Source organism: Taudactylus pleione, unplaced genomic scaffold (genome assembly GCF_031769625.1).
Source record: "Taudactylus pleione unplaced genomic scaffold, aTauple2 ptg000019l, whole genome shotgun sequence".
Lineage (NCBI taxonomy): Eukaryota > Metazoa > Chordata > Amphibia > Anura > Myobatrachidae > Taudactylus > Taudactylus pleione.
This window is the reverse complement of record NW_028284421.1, coordinates 35,716,801-35,740,357: the sequence shown is the minus strand read 5'-3', so window position 1 is coordinate 35,740,357 and position 23,557 is coordinate 35,716,801. Positions and strand designations below refer to the sequence as shown.

The window sequence follows — 23,557 nt, the reverse complement described above, 5'->3', positions numbered from 1 at the left end:
TGCTGGGGGGGGGGAGTTTTGAGAGCCACTGGGGGGAGGTTAGGGATAGGCACCCCCCTGGGAGGATTAGGTTTAGGGTGCGGGAAGGGGGGGGGGTTAGGTTTAGATGCCCCCCTAAGGGATTTAGAGTTAGGCACCACCCCAGGAGTTTTAGGGTTAGGCACCACCAAGGAGGATTAGGGGGGGAGGCAGGGGAGGGTTAGGATACTTACCACCCGGCGTCGGGATCTCCTTCTGTCGGACTTCCACTGTCGGGATTTCCGTGTAGCCACCTTAAACTCTCAATCCAACCCGACAGCTAGTGAAAAGTAGGGACAGTTACCAACAATAAAATTATACCAAAAAAACATGTGCCATATAATTACGGTTAATGTAACAGAAAACTAACAAATGACATATCTATAATTTACGCACGTCAGGATGAGCGTTTTCTGTCCACATGACGAGACCAGCAAGCCCGCATACTCCCGCTGCAGCCGAGCAGACTGCTAGCAACCGACCAGCACGCACTACGCATGCGCCAATGGCAGCGCCGCTTTATCACCAGTGCGCAGGCGCGTCTTCCATCGGTAAAGACCCCGTGTCTGACGTCACTGCGCCGGAAGCCTCCCGTTCCGTGTCTCTCGGTGGCGTCGCTCCGCATACAAAGACAGGCCACTACCATCTTCCGTACAGCCGGGCGGAGAGCTCGGGCCCCGGGAATGACACCGCTGTCTCCTCGGGCCTCCGCCGGGCGGAAATGAGGCCAAGATGTCGGTGTCTGGGCTGAAGGCCGAGCTGCGGCTCCTTGAGTCTATCTTCGGGAAAGAGCACGAGAGGTTCCGGATCATCAGCTGGAGACTGGACGAGCTGCACTGTGTGTTCATCCAGAGCAGCGGGGGGGCCCTGACCATCCACTGCAATATCACGGTGTGTATCTACACAATGGGCACGTCCTGCCTGCTCACAGTGCTCACACCGTACCCCTGCCAGCTGGAGAGTGGCTCTGATGCCCCGTATACCCCATACTATAGATGTGTGCGCAGTACATGTATCCCCTGGCTCTCGGGCCTGCGTTATCCCAGTGCCCTCAGTATATACACACCCGGATTATTATGTCTTGCTGCCAGTGTATTGTCAGCTGAAGGCTGTGCTATCACCTTCTCACTGTAAACTTTAGCCATATCAATTATTCTCTTATCCAACTCTCCTAACAGTGTATGAGCTGCTCTATCGTGGTCTAGGTACTCAGAATTTGCACTCAGTTGGCCTGGGGTATTCTGTATGTAATCTGAGTTACATGGTATGTTTTCAGCCAGGCCAAGTGCACATTTATTAAAAAGTTTTGTGAACGTACACGACCACCTTATTGCCTTCACTCTATTTTCATGCCTCTGAGGCTAAGGGGCAGATTCAATTACCCATGGTGTTAGCTCTAGCTTTAATGCCTGGAGCTATTAAACTATTAGTCCATATCCCTGAGTGTTAACCTATAGATTCTATGTTAAGTGCTGGAACCTATGGCGTTCCCTGCATGTTAAGTTCCTGAAGGTGAATTTAATGCAGATATTACCTCTCAGGAGCTTAGCGCACCTTCAGGGACTTAACGTGCGGGGATGCGGCAGTCAATTGAATCGCTCAGGGCTGACAATTAGCTGCAGGGTAAATAATCTCCCTGTTAATGTGAAAGTAATCAGCAGTACAACATTTCTTTTTTTTTTCTTTTTTTTTATTATTATAGTAAGACCTGTAGTATACAAGGAATTAGTTGATACGGAGAGACTTATGACTGCTTAGGTTTTCTTTCCTGTCCTAGGTATAGTCTAATAAAGCCAGTATGACAAAAGAACACTGTCCCTATTTGTAAATATTATATTTGCATGTTCAAATTGTCCTTTTATTTTAAATATCACTTAACAGAAGCTAGTGGGGTACTTTGATGCATGCATCTCTTTTGCTGTATCTTTTCTGTAGTGTGGTAGGAGTTTACAAAAAACCATTCACGCTTTCTTCATTATTAAAGTTATTTATTAAGTCACCACAAAATGTTCACAGTTCTGTACAGTGATTATACAGTTACATGAGTATTACATAAACATTGGATAACTAAACACATTAAGACAATGAAGGGTTAGGGAGAGATAAGCTGGGTACACACCTGAATGATATATATTGTTCTTTCGAGTGACTGATGGTATCAGCGGGTGTGTATACCCGATATGTCTGTGAACGATGTCGTTAAGACATATGATAGGCCCTGAAGCACTAATGATGACTATATATTGTTTCAACTGGCTGTCTGTATGGGTGATCACGCAATATGTCAGGCACAGCAGTCATTGAATATGATGTCACAAGTGGTCGGGCATATTTAAATAGCTATGTTGGCCAAACAAATTGGGCGGACGATTTTTAAGTGTTTATGCACTTATCAATCGTTAGGTTGGCCAGGTGTGTACCCAGCTTAAGAGGGTAGGATAGAGTAACTCGCTATGGCTTGTAGAAGCAAGAAATGATTTTGGGGGTGTGGGGAGAGAAACAGTACCCTGCTAGTGGACAAACAGGGTTAGGGTCTTCTGTGGGGAAATTGGAGACAAGTGATGGTGCTCGGAGTAGATGGCAAGGGCCCTGGCCATGAGGGCTTAAAGTCTATATTTAATTTTTAATTTTTTTTGTAAGAATGGGTTGTTTATTCAGAATTCATTTGGTATAATCATTTTGATGTCTTAACTGTTCTGTGGTGATCCCTGGTACCACAACCCCATTATAGTTTCAGTGACCTGTTTCTAATTTTGCTATTTGTGCAAACGATTACTTCTACTTTGTTGTTCTAATGTTCTACACTTGTTATCTGCCAATGCAGCCTGCTTCAGCACCAAGATGTAGAGGCAGCAGTCTGCCATTTATTGTCCACTGTACCACTGTAGTAACGAGACCATAAATGCACTTAAAAATTAGTAACCAATTCCAAATGCACGTTTTGATTAAATATATGGCCCTAGAGCTGTCTTTTTTTAAAAAAAATAAAAATAAAAAAATAAAATTCGACAACCGAAACAAAAGCATTTGGGTTCACCTTTAGCTCCACCGGTACAATCCCTTTTTTTTTTTTTTTTTTTTGGCGGCCAAATGTGTATGGACTGTGAGGCCCTCTAGTATATCCATCTTGATTTGCCATTAAAGCTGAAGTTGTGCACAATCATATTAATACAAAAATCGTTCCATATTTATTAGCTGCTAATCATAGAATATATACTCTGACAAATTCTGCACTGTAAAATAGGCTCTAGTAAATAAGCAAAATAAAACTCCCATTAGTTACATCTACAAATTGACTTGCTCACTAAAACTTGCCAATTTTGTGTACTGTATGCTGAACCCATAAAATGTGCATGCAAATAAAATAAGGAATACTAAATTAAATTGGTACATGTTTTTTACTTGGTTAAAATTTGCATTGGTATAAAAAAAAAAAAAAAAATCGTCCCTTATGAAATACATTTCTACACTGCAATTCAGCCAGTTTCATCAAAAGCTTTTAAATAGCTCCCTGGCAGTAAATCGTAGTTCGGTTGCAATACATACTCTTCATCATGCCTGGCAATACATCAGTGGTGCAGAGAGAACAGACAATGGACTCTCTGAGAATTGTAAGGTGATTTTGGTCAAATGAGTCATCCTTTGCTATGTTTTTGACAAATATGTTAATAAATATTTGGTTCCAACTTAAAGAACTTCGGTCCCAAGTGCTTATTTCCAGCAGTGAAGGGTTCTCTTCATTGTGATATGTTTTGGGGTGAACTTTCCAGGTATGGTTTGAGTGCAGTCATTCCCTTAGATTACTACACAATGGGGGTGATTCAATTCAGCATAATGCTGATTAGCCCTGGGAAGGAGTTCCCGAAGCGATTCAACTCACTGCGCTGTTAAGCCTGACTAAAACCACTTAAATTGGAGAATGGCAGTTACCACACCTAAAGCTGGGTGTTTTATCACATAACTGGTATTCTCAGACTAATGTGCCGGCAGCGAGGCGGTTTTCGCCGGGCTAAGCTGGAAAACAGCATTGTGGTCGGAACTTAAGGCTGATTTCTACTTGCACCTCAGGACGATGCGAGAAGAATACCTGTAGTCTGACTTAACGGCGTGGTTGATTGAATAGCTCCGGGAACTCCTTGCCAGGGCTATTCAGCATCGCGCTAAATTTAATCTCCCCCCAATGATTACCATTGTGCATGAACACTAGTATCATCTTCACCCCATGCTGCAGTATTTCTTTTCTTGATGTCTTTAGGATGAAAATACCCAACGATGAACTGAGCGCAAGTGGTTGCCCAATGGGTTTTATATGATATTGATGCTATTCATATGTTACATTCTTGTCTGTCACCATGGTTGAATCAGATCGAGCATTGATGGGCTAGCCTGGAACAATGGCTAAAACAGCGTTTTCACCGGCATGAGCCTGTTTATCTCTTGTAGGAATCGTCGTGCACTATTCCTCCAGCACAATTCCAGTTAGCGTTCAACTCAGGAATAGAAGCACTGGTGGTCCAAAACCGTATTAACAAAGTCTAAAATAGATGTTTTGTCTTGGCCCTTACATATATATGTGGTCTGTTTTGTTTTTTGTTTTTTTACATAACAATGGAAATTAGCTATTTTTCATTAAAAAAAATTTTGAATCAACCAATCTAGTTTAATTATACTGACATAATTGAATATGGAACATGCAATAATCAAATACAAAGACATAGGCCCTCATTCAGAGCCGCTCGTTAGCGGCAGTACGCTCGTTCCGAGCGATGTTTGCACATCTGCGCATGCGTACGGTTTTTAGTACGCATGCGCGAACCAGTCAGTGCGGCCAAAAATCGTTGGTACGCAATATAGCGAGTGCCTGCTATTTTGAATGACAGAATGAGGCGTATGTGGGTGGTAACAGGGGAAGGTGCTTGAAAATGGGGAGTGGAGATCCGAACGCAGGCGTGCTTAAAGGTCAAAACGGGCGTTTTATGGGTGTGTATATTTAAAACAGCAGCGTCATTGTTCACGTCACTGGGTTATTTTATAGCCAGAACTGCTTGCAAATTTGTGGTAACAAACACCAACCACAAGAATAGCGAGCAGTTCATACGCTGGTCGATGTACTCGATTAATCTAATAAATAGCGGACATGACGTAGGATGCGAGCGGCCAGGGGGCGTTTTTAACAAATAAACGAGCGTATGTTTTGCTCGCTCGTTCAGACTTAGAGGTGTGAACAGACTACAATGTGCGTACGGATCATTTGAATAGCCACCCCTTGTTTTTAAACGAATGACCGCAAATAGCGAACGGCTCTGAATGAGGGCCATAGATCTTGATGAGGTGGGAACAGGCAGATAAACAGAAGGAAAAGAGGGCCTAGCTCCTGAGACCTTAAATCTAAAGCTGGGTGCACAATAGACTACCGTTGTACCCAGCCCACCCACGATGGTCCGTACTCACTGCACGATCTGGTGAATGACTGCACGATATGTCGTTCTCTAGCCGCATCCAAATGCATGGAGTTGTTCATCACATTGACCGATTGAGCAGCATGTACTGCAGATCTGTCGATGCGATTAACAACTCAGCGGGAGCGTGTAAGGGCCGACATAGGGCCTGATTCAGACCCACTCGTGAGCGGCTGTCCACTCGCAAGTGGGTCGATGGTCTGCACTGCGCATGCGCACGACGGAGGGAGCTCCGTCGTGCGCATGCGTGAGACGCGACGAGCGAAGGACTTTCCTTCGCTCGTAGTGTCTGATCAAAGGGGGCGTGCTGTCGATGTTGATTGACAGCACGCCCCCTTTGGTGGGCGTGCCTGCGAGACGGAGGCGTTCCCAAGGGAACGCCTACCGTCAGAAGCCGGCCCCACTGACATCACTAGTGATGTCAGTGGGAGTGATTTTGGCTCTGATAGAGCCAAAATCACTCCTGGCCTTGCGGTTGAGAAACTCAACTGCAGGCTTCTGCTCGCAGTGGCGATGGTCAAGACCATCGCGACCATCATCCTGCACGCTCGTATATGCTGTGGGTGGTGACCCACAGCTATACGAGCGTCCAGGAGGACGCTCCATATTAATGGAGGTGGGCCCTGATTCAGAGCGAGGGCTCTGGTCAGAGCGTCCGGCTCTGAATCAGGGCCATAGTGCGTACAAACTTGCCAATGTCTAATGTGTACCCACCTTAAAGCTATCATGCAAAACTGTTTCGAAAAGGTACAAGTTCCTGTCAAATGAAGAAATAACGTTCCAATTTAGAATTTGTACCCAAATAAGAATGTTAAAATTTGTTTTAACATTAAAGTGCTTTGTTTTTAATGCTTTTTTTTTTTTTTTTTATAAAAGGCACTTTAGAATTGAAAGTTTCCACAATGAAGTCCTAATTCCAAAATTTTAAAGGTGGATGCATTAAAAGCAAACCTAAAGTAATACCTCTTTTCCACCAAAAACCCGGGTCCGAACTGGGTTTTCAGACATGGTTCCAACCCAGGTCAGACATCGTTTACACAGCACCATTGATCTGGGTTATTCTCAGGTCAGCCCCATTCACACTGAACCTGGGTCTGCCCTGCTAAACTTGTGAGGTCATAAAAAGTGGGAGGTGACTGCTCCACAACCACCAATCAGCACATTTTAGGCATAACCCAGGTTGGATGACCAGGGTCCCGCCATTTACACTGCACCATTACCCAGGTCCATCCTGGGTCCGACCATGGTAGCTACCTGTGTTGGATTGCTGGGTCACTTGACACGGGTTATTTTTCAGGGACCCTTTTACACTGAGCTGTGACACTGGTAGATCCAGCGAAAACCCAGGTTTTTGCTCTGGTATAAAAGGGGTATATGGGGTCATCCTAATGATGTGAGAAGGGCTCGCAGGACCCAACTCACACAACAAGCTTGCACTGTGAATTACACTTTGATCCAATTCCAAACTTGCATTTATTTCATAAAGGAAACTTTTTTTGTTTATTTGTGGGCACCCCCCTGAGCAGGTGAAAAGGTTAAATGTTGAGATACAGTTCAGAATGTCGGGTGCACCCCTCCCAATGAATAATCATGCACTTGGAGGTGTTTAGATAGCATAATTTGTCCACTAAAGACCTGACCCGTTTTCAGGTGAATTTCTCTAAAAAGCTCATTAATGGGTTTACTGATGTTGGACATGTAAGTGGATACTTGTGTTGATGGACGAGGGGGTTTTGAACTTGCAGATTAGAGGAAAGTGTTTATTTGAACTTTTTACACACTTGTATAAAAACACTGAAAAAGTGCTATACAGAAATGTTTCTGTACCCCAAAATGCTAGAAAGAGGCTATTTTGCTATAATTTTTCCACTATTAATAAACAGTGCAAACATCACACGTTTGATACCTTTTTAAAAACATCCGATACTTTCTTATGACCACTAACAGTCTTCTATATAGTCCTGCTGTCTCTCTTGTCACTTTTTTGGTGTTCAGGATGGTTTCTCCACTTTTTAATGCACTTCTGCCACTGCACTTTTTTGTAGAAAAGCAACGCAACCTTTACATTTCTAATTGGACCTCGCGTTTCTCGGGTCTGCACATTTATGTGATGTATGCGTGTTTCATGAAACAAACACTTTTCCAAACTATCTCCTAATTGCCTTGATGATCTCGCCCCAGTGAGTAAGGGCGGCTATATGCCACACTTGTGGTATTGCCAAACTTGCAGGTTCGCGTTCGAAGCCCCATAGGATTGCGTATAGAAACTGACAAATCTGAGACGAGATGGGGTGACAATTACCAATGTCGCCATTTGCATGCTGTTGCAACGGCAACTCTCCCCTCTTGTGTGCTAGGGTTAGTTAATTGGATTGAGCACCTAAAAGTATGATCACTATTTGCCTACAATCTACTTCATCTGTTTTTAGAGAGAACCTCAGTCTGTTTTTAACTTGAGGTTAGTGGGGGTTATCTCTTTTTTTTTTTTTTTTTTTTTTTTAACATTAAGAACCTTTTAAAAAAATCAACCCCACAGGCTTGCTATGCTATCTCATTAATGTGGGAGCGCCTCCTGTATGGGACCCACATACTCTGCATAGTTTATGCTCTTGAAGAAATCAGGCCCCAAAGGATTTGAATTAGGCTGCATGTTTAACTGTTATGATAGTGTAGCTTCAGGCTACAGTTGCCATGGTCCTAGCACAATAATGATGGTGTCTAGGCTTTTGAACCTTGGCGATGATTAGCAAAGTTGGGTGAATATCTAAACAAATGGTGTTTGGCAGTGGAACATTAATTTCAAAGCTCTTGAGTACTGGTGGTAATCAACTTTAGTTTACGGCTTACTGGCATATTGCAGTATTTCTAAATTCACATTTTAATTATTAAATAGTGCTGGGACAATGGCTGCTTTTGCTCATATGTTGTATATTTGATTCAATATTCAACAAAACGTTCCTTTTTTTTTTTTCGCCGAAATGCCACACCTGCAAACCTGAATATCCCTAGTAAACTATCTAAAAGGTACCTAAATCTGCTGAAACCTGTAGCAGTCTAGGGCAACCTGTGTCTTTTCACAGGGTGGGCGTAATCTGCCAGTTTCCTCACTGCATCAGTCAGGTTTGAATGAACCCGAGAGGAGAGCGATTTAGAACAATTATACTTATAAAAGGTAAACTAATACTGTACTTTAAAAATAAAAGCCTGCCATATTGTTGGACGTACCTATTTTTGTGAAGGGGATTATAGGATTGAAATTGGAGATTGCTGCTGGAAAATATTAGACTATTCATTATTAGTGAAGGGTTGAACACCCCGCTTAGTGTCGGGCACATGCATATTATGCTACTGAGAAACGTGCTATGATGACTTCAAGCTGTAGCTTTCAGTAGATCCGCTTTAAATGTTGCTTAGCATCACCGGAACGTCTGCCCACAAAAAAAAAAATATTTGAAATCGCACTTAAGGAAATCCATGATACAGTTGTATATGTATTAGTAAACTGCAAATAGGCCTTTCCACTGGTTGTACTATGAGGGAGCGATTCAATTTAGACTACAGGGATGTAGTTTCTGGGTTAAGTGCTCTGAGCTATTCAGTTACTCCAACTATAAGCATTTGACTAGTGTTTCTGCTCACACCCTCCTGAGGATGTAAAGAGATGTCCACGTCAACTAGTACCTTGGGGCTAGTCACAAGCTTACTGAGTGTGGTAACTGCATCCTGTCTTGCACTTGGGTGTTGAAGTTTACTGCGACTAAGCCCTGGGCATTGGTCACAGTTAAGTGCCAGACATAATGCAGTCAATTGAATAGCTCCAAGTACTACCCAGGAGCTACATTTTCTGTGTTAATTGAATCGCCCCCTTAATGATTTTACTTGGTATATTTTTACATGTGTATGGAAAACTTTAATTTCTGTTCCTTTTAGGAATCCTACCCTTCTTCTGCACCAATATGGTTTGTGGATTCAGATGACCCAAATCTGACATCCGTGTTGGAACGTTTAGAAGAAATCAAAAAAAGCAACACGCTGGTGAGTTAAATTTAGTCTGTCAGATGTCAAGACATGATTTACTAATCCATATGAGTGTTCACGATTTGTAAGCTCCGAATAACAATTACATTATCTTCCAATACCAAGGGTCTTGGATACTGAAAGGATACAAAGTGCTGGTCATTTTATATTAAAGTCACAATGACCATTCGGGTGGCTGTTTCCTGGTATGTACATATAGTAAATATACTCTGATCACCACCCGCAATTTCTCATAGGGGGCAAATTGCAGAAATCTGAATCTCCTGTGGCAGCGACATGTGGCTGTGAGCACTTTGGGTAAAACATTTGTTTGTTTCTCCTTCATCCACTAGGGGACACTGTGGAGGATATACAACGGGATATAGACGGGTGATGAGTGGAGCATGGCACTTTAAATTTCTTAAGTTTAGTTGGCTCTTTCCCTCCCTCTATACCCCACCCGAACTCTGTTTTAGATCAGTGCCGAGGGAGCCGTATGCATTTCCTGGGCTGTCCTCATTTTTTCTTCATTTATTATGTTATTTCTCCAACAGGCAGATTGCCTGCTGCAATAGTCTGCTTGCAATGTGGACTTACCACAGCTTACTGCTGTTAGTGTCAGGGTCCCGGGCCATAGGGTCAACAGACTTGAAAAGGGGACATGCCACCGCTTACTGCGGCTTGTGTCCCGGTCTCCACATGGCTACTGCGCGCTGGCTAGGCAGTGGTAAGTATATCCCAACACCCCCCCCCCCTTGAGTAGTGGAGAGGCTCTAAAGTCACGGATCCCCCAGCGCAGCTCTCAGGTAGTGGCGGCACAGCAGGAAGCTTTTCATTACAGCTCCCTGGCCATAGTGCAGGACAATAGTTAATATATGCTGTCACCACAGTTTTGACTGTGTACTGCCCGCTGAGTCCTTCTGGCTCTGTATCGCACCATGATACCGCTCATCTTTTATACAGCCTACTATAGTCTCAGGGTTGGTACCAGTGCTTGCAGCTTATACAGTGGCAGGGCTTAGCAGTAGCGTGGTAACTTCTGGTACCCCTGCTCAAATGGACCGGAGTGGGGGCTTCACGCTGAAGCATTGGAGCTCACCATAGCTCGGGCAACCCTGCTCAGCCTGATTTTCTTTAAGCAAGGGAGAAGCCCTTAGCCCAGCAAGAGGCTTGACTTCCTCTTCAGGCAACCAGGAGGGGGCGTGGCTGGCATCGGATGCTCTGCGCTCCTCACACAAAGATGTCTGATTCTCCCCACCTCTGCTCGGAGCGTGCCTGCCTCTTTGTTCTGAGCGGGTGCGCTGTTTCTGTGAGGCACGGACCGGGGTAGCCCCCCACACAGTAGTAGGGAGAGCGACCGGATGCTGTCACAGATGCCCGCCACCCTCAGATTCCCGTTCAGAACACCGGGAACTGTAATTACATTGAGCCTCATCTGCAATTGCATGGACCTTTATAAAACTGATGCGCCCCCTATCTGGTAGCCATAAAAACCCTGCAGCACAGCCCACCCAGCAGCATCTCCAGACAGTCTCTATGGTACAGGAGGCTGAACAGGTTGTAACCTTCTCTATCCGCTAAAGAGCTTAGGGTCATTGTTATAATGTATGGTTTTGGACTGCTAGAATCACCTTCTCCAGTGGTGGTGCGTTTAGTTCTCGCTTCGGCATCACATATACTAAATTTAGAACAAGGATGTCATGCAAATTTGTGATGTGTTCCATATTTTTAACTACGCGCCCCACAGCCCTGACTAACTGCGCTCAGCCTGACTTGGCATCCATATTGCTCGGTAGCTCACATTGTGTGGGCAATTCTGGGTACTCATCCTGTCTGTATATGACTAGGAAGGCCGGTGTTTGGACCTCTTACATGGAGAGCTGGCACATGTGTATGTAGCTCCCTTAGTCTAATACTATAAAGGAGCAACATAGTTGCCTACAATATAGGAGCTAGGAAGTCGAATGGGGTCAGGTCTGGCTTGAATAAATCAGGCGAGCATTATATACACATTTGTGGACAACCTACTGCTGTTCACTTACTATGTTTCGAATTCATATCTATTCCATATCTACAGATGCTCTAGGCATAACTTGAAGCATACAATTATATATATTATTTTTAATATTTTCTCTATATATGTCATGTATCGCACAAAATGTTGTAATTTACATTTCTGCCTCGCAGCATAGGTATTCAGTTCTCATTTGACTTTTATATGTGGTGGCTTATTCTCTCCCTGTGCTTGTTAGTTTCTCAGTGGAAACATGTATGGTCTATCATGGGTTTCCTAACAACTGTGCTAGTGTCTTCACACACGGAATATCTTCTACAGAAGCAGCTCCAGTTTCCAAGACCAAGCTGTAGAGCGTAGTCACCTACGATTAGTATTGGTACTTATTCAGTGCAGGATGGTGCTGGTGTCTGCTTTGTTGAATAGGGATCAGTAAGAATCCATAAAATGTCCAAGTGGCTCCTGGTCGCTCGCAGGTAAGGGGCTTTAACCACATTCCTAGGCAAACACTCGTCACAGATCCTTTTACAAGGGAAACAAGCTCACAGTGCAAAAGCACACACTTGACATAGCACCTTAACAGCTGTACTAGCAGATATGGCTCTATAGGGTACCTCTTTCTCGCCAGTTTGGCTCTACACTCTAAGGAATTTTGAATGTAGGAAACCTCCTATACATTGTTCCTTCACCCTTATCTGGTGTACAGATATTTCTGCTTCAGGTTTTATTGGTAGATCATTTCACTAGTTTCTATCCCCCTATTTCTGATAGACTTGGTCAGACAATCCAGGGATTTTCATCTCCTATATCTACTCTATCTCCTAGAGGGGTTATGTCCATTATCAGGTAGAACTTCATTATCCTTATCTCCTGTAGACTATATCCCTTCTTAGCTCTTCTTTTGGCTTATATACCTTGTCTAGTGTACATATGTGTCCAGGGTACTACTCTGGCTGTTATCCCTTCTTCCTGGAGCGGAATAAATTGTCTGATGTACACGGTGTGTTTTAGATAATTCTGCCATAATTATCAGTGAAAGGCTCACTGCTATGGTGCATGGAGGCTGTGTCAGCCATGCTGGCAATTCCAGTCTCATGTAATTGTATCCTTGCATAGCCACATCTCCTTCTGGAAGCATTATTACTCCACCTTGTGGCAGGACAGTAGTTCTCTCTTCTCACCGAAGTGATCTTGCAGTGTTACTTCTAAGTTGCTGCGATTTGGTTTTCTTTTGTGGTGGGGTGTGTTTTGTTTTTTTTTCCCTGGCTCGCCTCTCCTGGATCGGTATATATTGTATTACATTCTTGGCCGTACAGTTTCTCACTTAGTAAATTAGTGAAATATATCCTGTTTTGTTTGCCCTCTGGTTTGCTTTCCAGATGGGATGGAGGTTTCCTGCTATCTGACCTGCTCTGCGTTATATACACACACCTTTGGGGCATGTCTTATTGTCTCCTGGCCTGGTGGTTGTTTAGCCTTGTAGGTTCCTTTATTCACTTCTTGGTTCCCTCTGGGGACAGGGGTTATTAATCCTTTTTAATGGTGCATATTTGATTTCTAGTTGACAGGTGTCAATCCTTTTATTGGTGCAAATGTGATCCTAGTTGGTGTGTTCCAATCGGTCCATGTCCTCCCCCAGAGGTCTGGTGGCACAGGCTCTCTGACCTATCTAGCACTTCTTTGTCAGTCCTCCTGGTGACCCTGGGTTGGCCTCCTTGAGATTGTACTTGGATTTTCATAGTTCTTGCAAGAGTCCCATGTCCAGTACCACGTTGGCTAGATATTCTTCAGTTTTCGTTCATAATCCACGCCCTGCTACATCTTCATTAACGGCATGGCTGTTGCAGCCGTGGTCCTGAGGCGCTAGGATGTCCCGGGAATTCGTTTTTTCCAGCTTGGTCTTGGGCCAGGAAGCCGGCGTTTCCAGCACCCTTCCATCACATTTGGAAGTCTGCTTTAGCTTGCTGTATACGGTGTGTTTATCTCAACTCTTGTGTCGGCTGTCCCTGTTTGGTCGTTTCCCCAAGGCGGGAGTAGATGCTGGTCTTCGCCTGGGCTCGCTGAGGGTGCAGATTCTGCCTTCTGTGTTTTCAACATCAGTTGCCCTGCTACCTAATCTACAAGCCTTCTGCAGGAAGTTCTTAAGTCCAGACAATATAAACTTTATATGATCTGCGCTTGAAGTCTTATAGAAATGACAAGACAAGTGTAACTAAACAGTTCTGCGGTTGGCTCTTGCTTTCGCTCCGCTCGGCAGTGTCAGAGTTTGCTGCTCTATCCAGTCATTCTCCCTACTTTTTATTTTTTATGTGCTTGGCATGAAGCCGGCCTCTCTTGTAACTAGATAGGCCTTCCACGTGGCTCATTTTTGTGGTTCTCATCGGTCGGCTGCGGCTGCACCTTCTGGTTTTCTGGAGTCTTATTCTCCTATTACTTGCATGCTACAGCAGATTCTTGTTGGTGCTCTCTGCTACACTGTGTCAGTCGGGTTCTCAAGGACGGTCAGGCAACGTGCTTCTGCTCGCCATATGGCTGTTTGGTTCACAGTTCATACCTGTTATGTTCTATCATTTATTCTCTCATGACCCCTATTTACTGTTGGACACAGGGTTCTGCAAGTTTCTCAGTACCTTCCCACCCAGGTGGTCTGCTTTGGGATGTCCCCATTGTATATCTTCCAGTATCCCCTAGCTGATGAAGAAGAAGAAGAAAATATGATTTTGGTACTTGCAGATAAATCCCTCTCCCCGATTCCATAGAGGGCACTGGATTTCCTCCCAGTGCTCTTCTTCTTCTCCCTTTGTTTTTCTCCCTGTGTGTTCTTGGAGTTTTTCTTTTTCTTTTTTTTTTCATCTGCATCTTGATTTCTGCAGCATGTCAGGTGTTTGTTGCCTTTTTTTTTTTTTTTTCAAATATAGCTTTCTCGGTCCTGGACCTTCTTAGTTGATTTCTCCTTGTCTATCCTCATCTATTGGTGTGCTATATGTCTCCGCTCGGCTGGTTAATCTTAACAGAGTTCGGGTGGGGTATAGAGAGGGAGGAGCCAACTACACTTCTGAAGAAATTTAAAGTGCCAGGCTCCACTTGTCTTTACCCTGTTGTATATCCTCCAGTGTCCCCTATGGAATCTGAGAAAGGGATTTATCGGCAAGTACCAAAATCCTATTTTTTGACCAAACTTCTTTGTGGCAGGAGCATTAAGAGATGTACTACCCTAACATAAAGCAAACTAAATTAATTGGCACCGTAATAGGCTCATGATTTTTTGTATTTTTTTTTTTCCTTCGATTTTGTTTTTTTTTCCTCCCTACTATGATGTTTGTTTCTCTTCAAGGAGTAACACCTGTGTCCGATACCAAATGCTACTGTGACTATTTACAGGTAATGGGCCTGATTCTGAATCACATGCATATCCAAAAGTGTACGTATCTGCTTTTAGCAAACTGCACATGCGCTACACAATGCATGAGCACCTTGAAAGTGGCTACATGTGCAGCTGATTCTGCGTCTGTGAAATGGACGTGTCTGGGTGTCAACTTGGGACGCCTTTTTTCTGACTGACCTTTTGCACATAACATGATGTAAGTGCCAATGCTAGATACGGAAAAAGTGGATAGTGAAGCCATTTGCTTCCAAACACCAGAAAACGAGAGGTCGTACAGGCAAGTTGGTTAAATCTGTTTTGATTTAAACCACTTATGTGAACGACAGCTTTTGTCCGTTTTCCGTTGTTTGGAAGCAAATGGCTGATTGTCATTTGCTCCCATGCATTACTGGATTTTCATTCTAGCCAACTAGTTTGATGGAGGAAAGTTGGTCTGGTGTATGGCCAGCTTTAAATGTTTTGTCTTTGGCCCTCTGGGATGCCTTCCCCTGCATGCTTTGTATGTGGTCTTTAGCTGCCTTGTTCTGTTTATTTGGGGAGACTTTTTGTATTCATCTGCTTAACTTTCCACTACTACATGTAATCGTAACCTGTTTTGCTGTGATCTCATTCTACATTTTTGCTTTTTGTAAAAGCAATAAAGCCCACTTGATTTAAAAAATCTGAAACCCGCGGTCTGTCAACATTTGTGACTCGTTTGCTTGTGGCTCAGAATCGGGCCCAGTTATGATTAAGTTTTACTATTAAAGTACTGTTTGCTAATTTTTTTTTTTTTACACACGTGCACACCCTTTGACTAGTGATTGTAAAATATTTAGGTCACTGGAATCTTTGTTATAATTCATGTCAGACCCTGGTTCCAGAAATTACATGGATTGCTTTTTCCTGGCAGTTTGTTTTCAGAGTGCTTTTCTTATCTTGTTCAATCCAACAAGCAGATTGAGAATGCATGGAAAGCTCTTGTCCGGACATTTCCTTTTGACCCACTTAATAGCTTGCTGTCCTTTTTTTTTCAGTTTTTATAAAATACTAGTTGTATCAGTAATTCTCATGTTCTGAGGAACCTTGTCATTGCTAAGATACATATGTCACAAGAATTTGTTTTGATTTCTTACTTTCATTAGTAATCACCTCATTAAAACTGGTGTGGTAAAAAAATGAAAGTTTGGGAATGGTGTCTTGTTTCAATTTATAAATCTTAAATTACTGGAAAGGTAAAGATTAATTTTATTTGCAGCTGCTTCAGCCTTGATCAAATACTAGTGACATCTTGGACCATTATTTAAAGACTATTTGTGCGGAATAGCCTACCATTTATTTTAAGTTAGCATATGTGATTTCTGTATAAAAGCTTGTACTCACCATGGGCCTGATTCATCACTGATCGCAATAGTGTACGCAAATAGGCCGATAGTGCGTGCTTCGCATGTGTATGCACCGCAGTGCCCGTGCGTGAGTAAGCATTGCGATCACCTACGCCGATGCAAAGCCGTCTCAGGGGAGGTCAGCGTTTGGGGATGGTGACGGAAGTGGTTGGAGAAACGCTGGCGTGCCTGTCTATTTGAACGCCTTTGCATGGGTATGCATAAATTACACACTGCGTCTGTATACGCAGCTTGTGTACATACTACGTGCGACGAGGTTAGCAATTTCTGAGTAAGGGCAGACCTGTTGTAATTGTGCGTCAGGGGCCAATGTTACTCGATTCAGGAATGCAAGGTATTACGGATGTGAGATAGCTGTAGTGGGGGTCTCTATGCTGGCTGTGCGATGGCTTTGCGATTGCATTCATTAGCATATTTTCGAAGCAGACCTGCTTGCATAATCACAGCTGCGATTGCAATAGCGATCTGTAGTGCATCAGGCCCCATGTCTCTGCTTAGTTTTTCTTTCCTGCGATTTAATTAGTAGTTTTTGTTTTTTTTCTCTGTAGCTCCTGCAGCAGCTGAAGCGTTTGATTTGTGACCTGTGCAGATTGTATAATCTCCCACAGCATCCTGACGTTGAAATGCTGGATCAGCCTCTGCCTACAGGACAGGTATTCAATATTCTTTCCTAATGACCTCTTACAGTCCTGAACACACTTTGATGTAAAGATATACTACAATGAAATTGGGTATCTAGTATTAAAAGGCCTCAGCACCTCAATTTTAGGAAATGGTAATGCAACCAGAAGAAATGGGACCTGCAGAGGAATCGGTATGTAATACCCCCGGGCACATGGCCGGCAGTTTGATTCCCGGCAGTGTCAGGCCGACACCGTTGGGAATCCCGATCGTCCCCAGGTAAGTATGAACTACCCTAACCCTCCCTTAGGGTTGCTTAACCCTAATCCCATTCCCCGCTGCCTAAACCGAAGTCTCCCGGGGGGGGTGCCTAACCCTAACCTCCCCCCGGGGGTGCTTAACCCCTACCTAGCCTAACCCTAACCACCCGGGGGGGTGCCTAACACTGTCCCCCCCCCCCCCGGAGCCCTAAACCTAACCCTCCCACCCCCCCGCCCCACGGCTGTCTGCTCTCGGCGCCCGGCAACCCTTTGATCGGGATGCCGATCTCCCGGCGTTGGTGACATGAGTGGCGTCTACATCTAGACGCCGGTCATTTCACCCTCGCCGGGATATGCCAGTCGGGAAGCCGGCTGTCGGTATAATGTCAGCCGGCTTCCCGATTTGCATCCCCCTGCAACGTAGGTGAATTGCAGCTAGCTGCTTTGTATTACAACAAAGTATTTTCTCCCAGAAACTGTTTGCTTACTATGGGCCTGATTCATAGTTGTACCCTTATACACACAGCAGCTATGACTTTGGACCCAGCTGCTCTGTCCATATAGGATGATGCTGAAGGATAAAGACACCTCAGGCAACATCACAGATCCAATGCATGCATGATTGGACCAACAATGCGACATCGTCCATCGGAGTAAGGCTAAGCTTACTCAGAGGCCAGTAAAATCCTTGTTGGCACTTCCAGAAAACTGCCAATGCCCCCACTTTCTGGGAACGCGGGGCCAAAGCACATCAATCATGCTGCAGCTTGAGGACTGTGACTGGTGTCGCAGTCAGTAATCAGCAAATAAACAGTACAGATTCTGTGCATGCGCTGATCATTTAAATCAGGCCTTATGTCCTTACATACTGGCTATGAGCTGCTTAAGTGCAGTAATTTATTTAGCCGCAAGTTCTATAATGTGAAGTTCCGCATTGTATTAATGCGCATTTCATGATATTTTTATAATGCCAGCTCCCAATACCTGCGCAATTGTAAATTGAACTCGGCACATATTGAACTCGGCAGATAGGCTTTAAATTGTGCCGTAAATGTAACTGTATTAAACTGTAACTGAAGTAAAAAAATGTTTTCTTTAAAATCCATTCTTGCATGAACTAGTAAATGCAGCCCAATGTTTCATGGGGCTAAGCTGCTGCCTCTACTACAATTGCTTGATGAATCTTTGAAGGAATGTTGCTTGACGAGACACAGCTGATCAGTTAATTTATTTTTAAATTCAAACTCCATTTATAATGGCTATTGTCTTTTCAAGCATCTGAAGGTATCTAAAGATGTAAGTACCCTGATAGCGCTGATTGGAAATAAACCTAATTAAAATCGGGATACATGAATAGGATATCCCTGGGTATAAAATGATGTCACTTTATTCATATTTATACATAACATACAAGGAAATACAAAATCATAAAATATCATAGGGTATGACACGGAGGGGACAAGGGTTCCATACAATAATTTCTCACCCAAACAAGGTGCTGCGGTGGGCAAGTGCTGAATGAGCAAAGGGTCACGGGCCTTAATGACTCGGCACCACCGTCATTAAGGCCAGGGATATCTTAGACCGGAGGTTCCCAAACTCTGCCATTACAGGCCAGGTTTTAAGGATATCCATGCTTGAGTCCAGATGAGTAAAGTAAATTGCCTAAGGTACTAATTAAATCACCTGTGCTCAAGCATGGATCACCTTTAATACATGGACTGTAATGGTGGAGTTTGAGCCTCTGCCTTAAACTATATATAATGCAGCTCTTCCTCTTCTGTGTGGTTTCCTTCTCTAAATAAGTAGGTCAGGCATTGCAAGGGTTTTTTTTTTTTTTCCCCTTTAGTGTAGGATTTACCCGCTTGCTGGCCCTTGTGACATGCCTTCTGCGCAGGAAAGCTATGTATAGGGCTGGATACCTGGGAACACCAGTCTGCCACCTTTTGGAGTATTGCAATTCAAAAGGCATGTACATGGATCAGTGATCATGTTCTTTGTGTGCATGCACCATGTCGCAGGAAAGCACCAGATACGAGGAACTAGACAGCCAAGAGAGCACTCAGAACAACTTATAGTATTCCCTGTTACTAGACTACAGTACTGGAACTTTGAGCCTGAGTTCAACCCCAAACAGCCGAAAAGCACCCACTCAGAACAAATTTGGGCTGCTTTTGTATGCATGTTTTTGTTTTGTGACCCTACACCTTTCTTCACTACTCTTGATGAGCATGTAGAATGGAAGAAGAACCAGACTGTAGTAAAAAGTCCACACAGCTTTAATTTAAACGGGTGTTTTTTGTACAGCGTGCCGTTTTCGGACTTAAGCTGGGTACACACTTACCGATGTGTGTACCGAGTGATGCGACACCAGTTAAGTGGTTAGAGAGCATACAGCTTTGAGTATTTTGTTATGATGAAGGATCTCTGTGCTAAGCAAGGAGTAACAAGTATGTGTATGGAAAACCTGTTCCCAGTCAGAATGAGATTCTCTGCTTTTAGACTCCTAGTAGTGATCTTGTTAAATAAACTTTTAGGATGTTTAATCTGGATAATATGGATATCTTGCTCAGACATCTATACAAGTCCATAGGAACGAATGAGGCAACAACATCCATGACAGTGCAGAATTATTGTGTGGAATACAGTTGTTAAACAATCTTCCAGAAACACAAGGTGGTAAACATTTTAATCCATAAGGAATGGGCACAGGTGAAAAAAAACATCAGTTGAATTCTAAAATACTTGTATCACTTTAATGATTAAAAAAAAATCCCCAGGAGGGATTGCTTTGCTCCACAAAAGGGAAGACCTGCAATATCCTATTTTAAGAACCCCAAATGGTCTCACCATTTATTTGAGACTAAGGGTTCTTAAAGCTAATCTAACTTTCTTGCCAAACGTGTTCTATCATTTTCAAACAGGAGGTTGTATAACCATCCTGGTTACTAGAACTGGTTGGTGAAAAGGAGAGGAAACCTGTATTCACTAGGTTTGGTGAGAGCAATTGTTCTATGTGAATCCAGAATGGAGGGCTTTGGGAATGCATAACATGATTACAGCAGGACTGCGGAAAGGTTACCGTGGGTTTTTTTTTGTTTTTTTTAAATAAAGCAAACCATTTCATAGAGGTACACTAGGAATAGGTGTATGGTGCCGGAGACACTAAAAGTCCACTCAACATGAGCGATGGCAACATCCTTGGCAAAAAGGGCTCAGACAAGACCTCTATGCATGCTTTCTCTAGTCATTATAATAGGGATGTATTATCCTGTACTGACTCTGTGGGTGTAATGTCCTCCTCAAAGACCCTTCAAATCTGTATTGTGCAGCATATGCGGCTTTGGTTATCTTTGCTGTCCTCCTTTCTATATTGCTTGGATACATCCCAGTATATGCATCGAATTTATATTTACAGATTCCTTTCTTTCCTTCATCCACTACCTACTTTATGGCAGCCCAGATTGTGTGTATGTATGTATATATATATATATATATATATATATATATATAATGAGATGTGCGGGTTTGGATTTACTCTGTTCTTATCGCCATTTTACCGCAAGTTCGGATTTATTTTATTGGCTATCCAAAATATGTGATAGCCAATAAAATGCCGTTTTGAGATCCGATTATATATATATATATATATATATATATATATATATATATATATATATATATATATATATATATATATATATATATATAATTAATTATTATTATTTTTTTTTTCATCCTGCGAAGTTACTTGGACACAGGGGGAGAGGATCTGATTTATATACTGTCTGGGGTCATTTGTACCTAGCTTTTCAGTCTAACCTAGACTATGGCTGCCATGCAACATTTCAATGAAAACTTATGATTGGAAAATTGCTGTGTTCTCTGGTTTAATTAGTCTTTTCTAAAGCTTATATTAAAAAACTTGTGGCCAACTGCATTCTATATATTATGTTTATGTTCTCCTTACCATATTGTCTGTATTTGTCTACAAATGATAACCCTTGGTTTTGAACAAAGCTTTCAGGCAATGGAGTTGGGCTGGAATCCTACCAGTTGATTATGTAGTGGCTGAATGAATGTACAGTACGAATATTAACTTGTGAGACATCCAGTGGATAAACAGCATATTGAAACAATGGCAAACAATTTAAATTTTGATGTTCTCAATCTGTAGTGATTTAAAGTTTATCATTTTAAATGCAAGGAATATAGTAGGGAAGGGCTGTGCACCCATGGTCGAAAATGGTGTTGGGTGAATCTCAACCTTTGTCTGCATATTCCTATTGGTTTAGAAATTAGCTGACCGTGTGAACCCCTAATTTATCACTTAAGCATCCTATAGAAATTCTTGTCTGTCTTTAACTCGCCTTTACAATATTTTGATTTTTTATTTATTTATTTTTTTTTTTTGCAGAATGGCACAACAGAGGAAGTTACATCTGAGGAAGAGGAGGAGGAAGACATGGGTGAGGTAAGAGAAAATACAATGTTAGTAGTTTAAGAATTAGGATTCCATGCAGTGCTCTTGCTCAAAGGTTACAGGTATTCTTTGAAAGAGCAGCAGATTCCCTGTAGCACTGTAGGTGAAAGGGAGCTAAGCAATGTGACCAGATTGATTTGGTCATTTAATGCTCTTAAAAAATGTAGAGTAATTCTGAAGTTCTGGGTTTTTTCGTACAGATAGATGATCATTAACAGTATGGCAATGCACCAACACTGTCCATGAAGTCTGATTTAGGTGCGATCCTGATAGAGTTGATGCTCACTACTACACCTGATCACCTGCATCCTGACCAAGCTATAAGGATAGTTTTAATAGCTGACTTTTCAGCCACATACAATACAGTTTAATCTGACTAACATTAGGGGAACGCTGCTGTAGTGTGAACTAGTAGGTTAAATTTCAGGTAACCAGTGGCGCACTGAATCAGCCTAACCTATTTCTATACAATTATTAAGGATATTGAAGATCTGGACCATTATGATATGAAGGAAGAGGAGCCAGTTGATGGCAAGAAATCAGAGGATGAAGGCATTGAAAAAGAAAACCTTGCCATCTTAGAGAAGATCCGTAAAAATCAGAGGCAGGACCACCTTAATGTAAGTGACAACCTTGTGTTTTTAAGGGGAGTAAAATCTGTATACTGTCACCACCAGCCTACTGTGGAAAACCGGCTAGTATGCGGAGATGTCAACTCTGACATTCCAAAGTAACAAGATGCCTACAAAAACTCTTACTATAAAGTAGAATGTCACTTAAATCTCTTATGGGCTTTTCTTTCCTTTACTTTGACTTCTGCCAACTTGCTACTTATTTGAGTGATGTGAGTTCTGTTGCAGCAATGTTTATATACCATGTACTTGTCCTGCAATGTCTCGTACTGTAAAGCTGGACATACACTAGAACAACTTGCATCCAACCAGCCAACTAGTTGATTGGTTGGAATGAAAATCTGGTAACGTATGGGAGTAACTGATGATTAGCAATTTGCTCCTAAATGCCAGAAAACAGATAAAAATGGTCGTTCAGACAAGTTTGTTATATGTATGATCTAAACAATTTGTTCAAACAACAGTTTTGGTCCATTTTCCGGCATTTGGGAGCAACTTGCTGATTGTCATTTGCTTTCATACGTTACCAGATTTTCATTCCAACCAATCAACTAGTTGGCTGGTTGGATGCAAGTTGTTGTAGTGTATGGCCAGCTTAAGTCACTGTTTTTGTTCTGCTCAACTGTTTATGTACCTTGTTAGGCGCTGCTGAACCCTTTTGGCACCATATAAATAAACTATAATTGTATAGACAGAACATTAGGAGCAATGGAATACCAGAGTTACAGGTTATAATTCATAACTGAAAATTTGAGCATTACAAGGTTGGTCCAAACAATCAGTTTGTAGGTAGTTCACTCTATGTACTCCTCCTATTACCTCCTGCTGATCAGGCCAATTTAAACATTAGCTTAACTACAGGAATGTACTTCATCTCTGCCATCTCCCAGGTGACCTTGTGTAAGAAGGTCTGAAGTGGGAAGAGGTAGGACTACATGTAGCCTATTGGAGCATCTCTACATTAATTATTAATGTGGGACTCCATTAAACTGGTGCAAAAGAGCCATGGTGCTAAATGTGCCCCTTTCTATAACAAATGCACTAGCTTTGTGATAGGAATTGAGGCTCTTCTAGGTCCAAAATCAATTTGCTACATGAAATAAGTTGCAACAGAATCTCTGGGGCTGGTAGATGTGTTGGCAGTAGAAGTACATAACTGTCTTTTCTATTCTTTTGTTAGGGTGCAGTTTCCGGATCTGTACAAGCTTCTGATCGTCTTATGAAAGAGCTCAGGGATATATACAGGTCACAGAGTTATAAAACAGGTCTGTTAATCCAGTTCG

The 23,557-nt window shown here is 42.7% G+C and overlaps 1 protein-coding gene across 1 annotated transcript in view; it reads left to right on the top strand.

Annotated features, from left to right (window-relative positions):
* The first annotated feature begins 560 nt into the window (after window positions 1-560).
* Window positions 561-23,557, top strand: part of UBE2Q2 (ubiquitin conjugating enzyme E2 Q2) — a 35,319-nt gene continuing 12,322 nt past the window's right edge. The window contains exons 1-6 of the mRNA XM_088446919.1: window positions 561-909; window positions 9,408-9,512; window positions 16,827-16,931; window positions 21,577-21,633; window positions 22,122-22,262; window positions 23,455-23,539. Coding sequence (XP_088303045.1) covers window positions 751-909; window positions 9,408-9,512; window positions 16,827-16,931; window positions 21,577-21,633; window positions 22,122-22,262; window positions 23,455-23,539 — 652 coding nt within the window. The 5' untranslated portion in view covers window positions 561-750. The remainder of the gene's footprint in view (window positions 910-9,407; window positions 9,513-16,826; window positions 16,932-21,576; window positions 21,634-22,121; window positions 22,263-23,454; window positions 23,540-23,557) is intronic.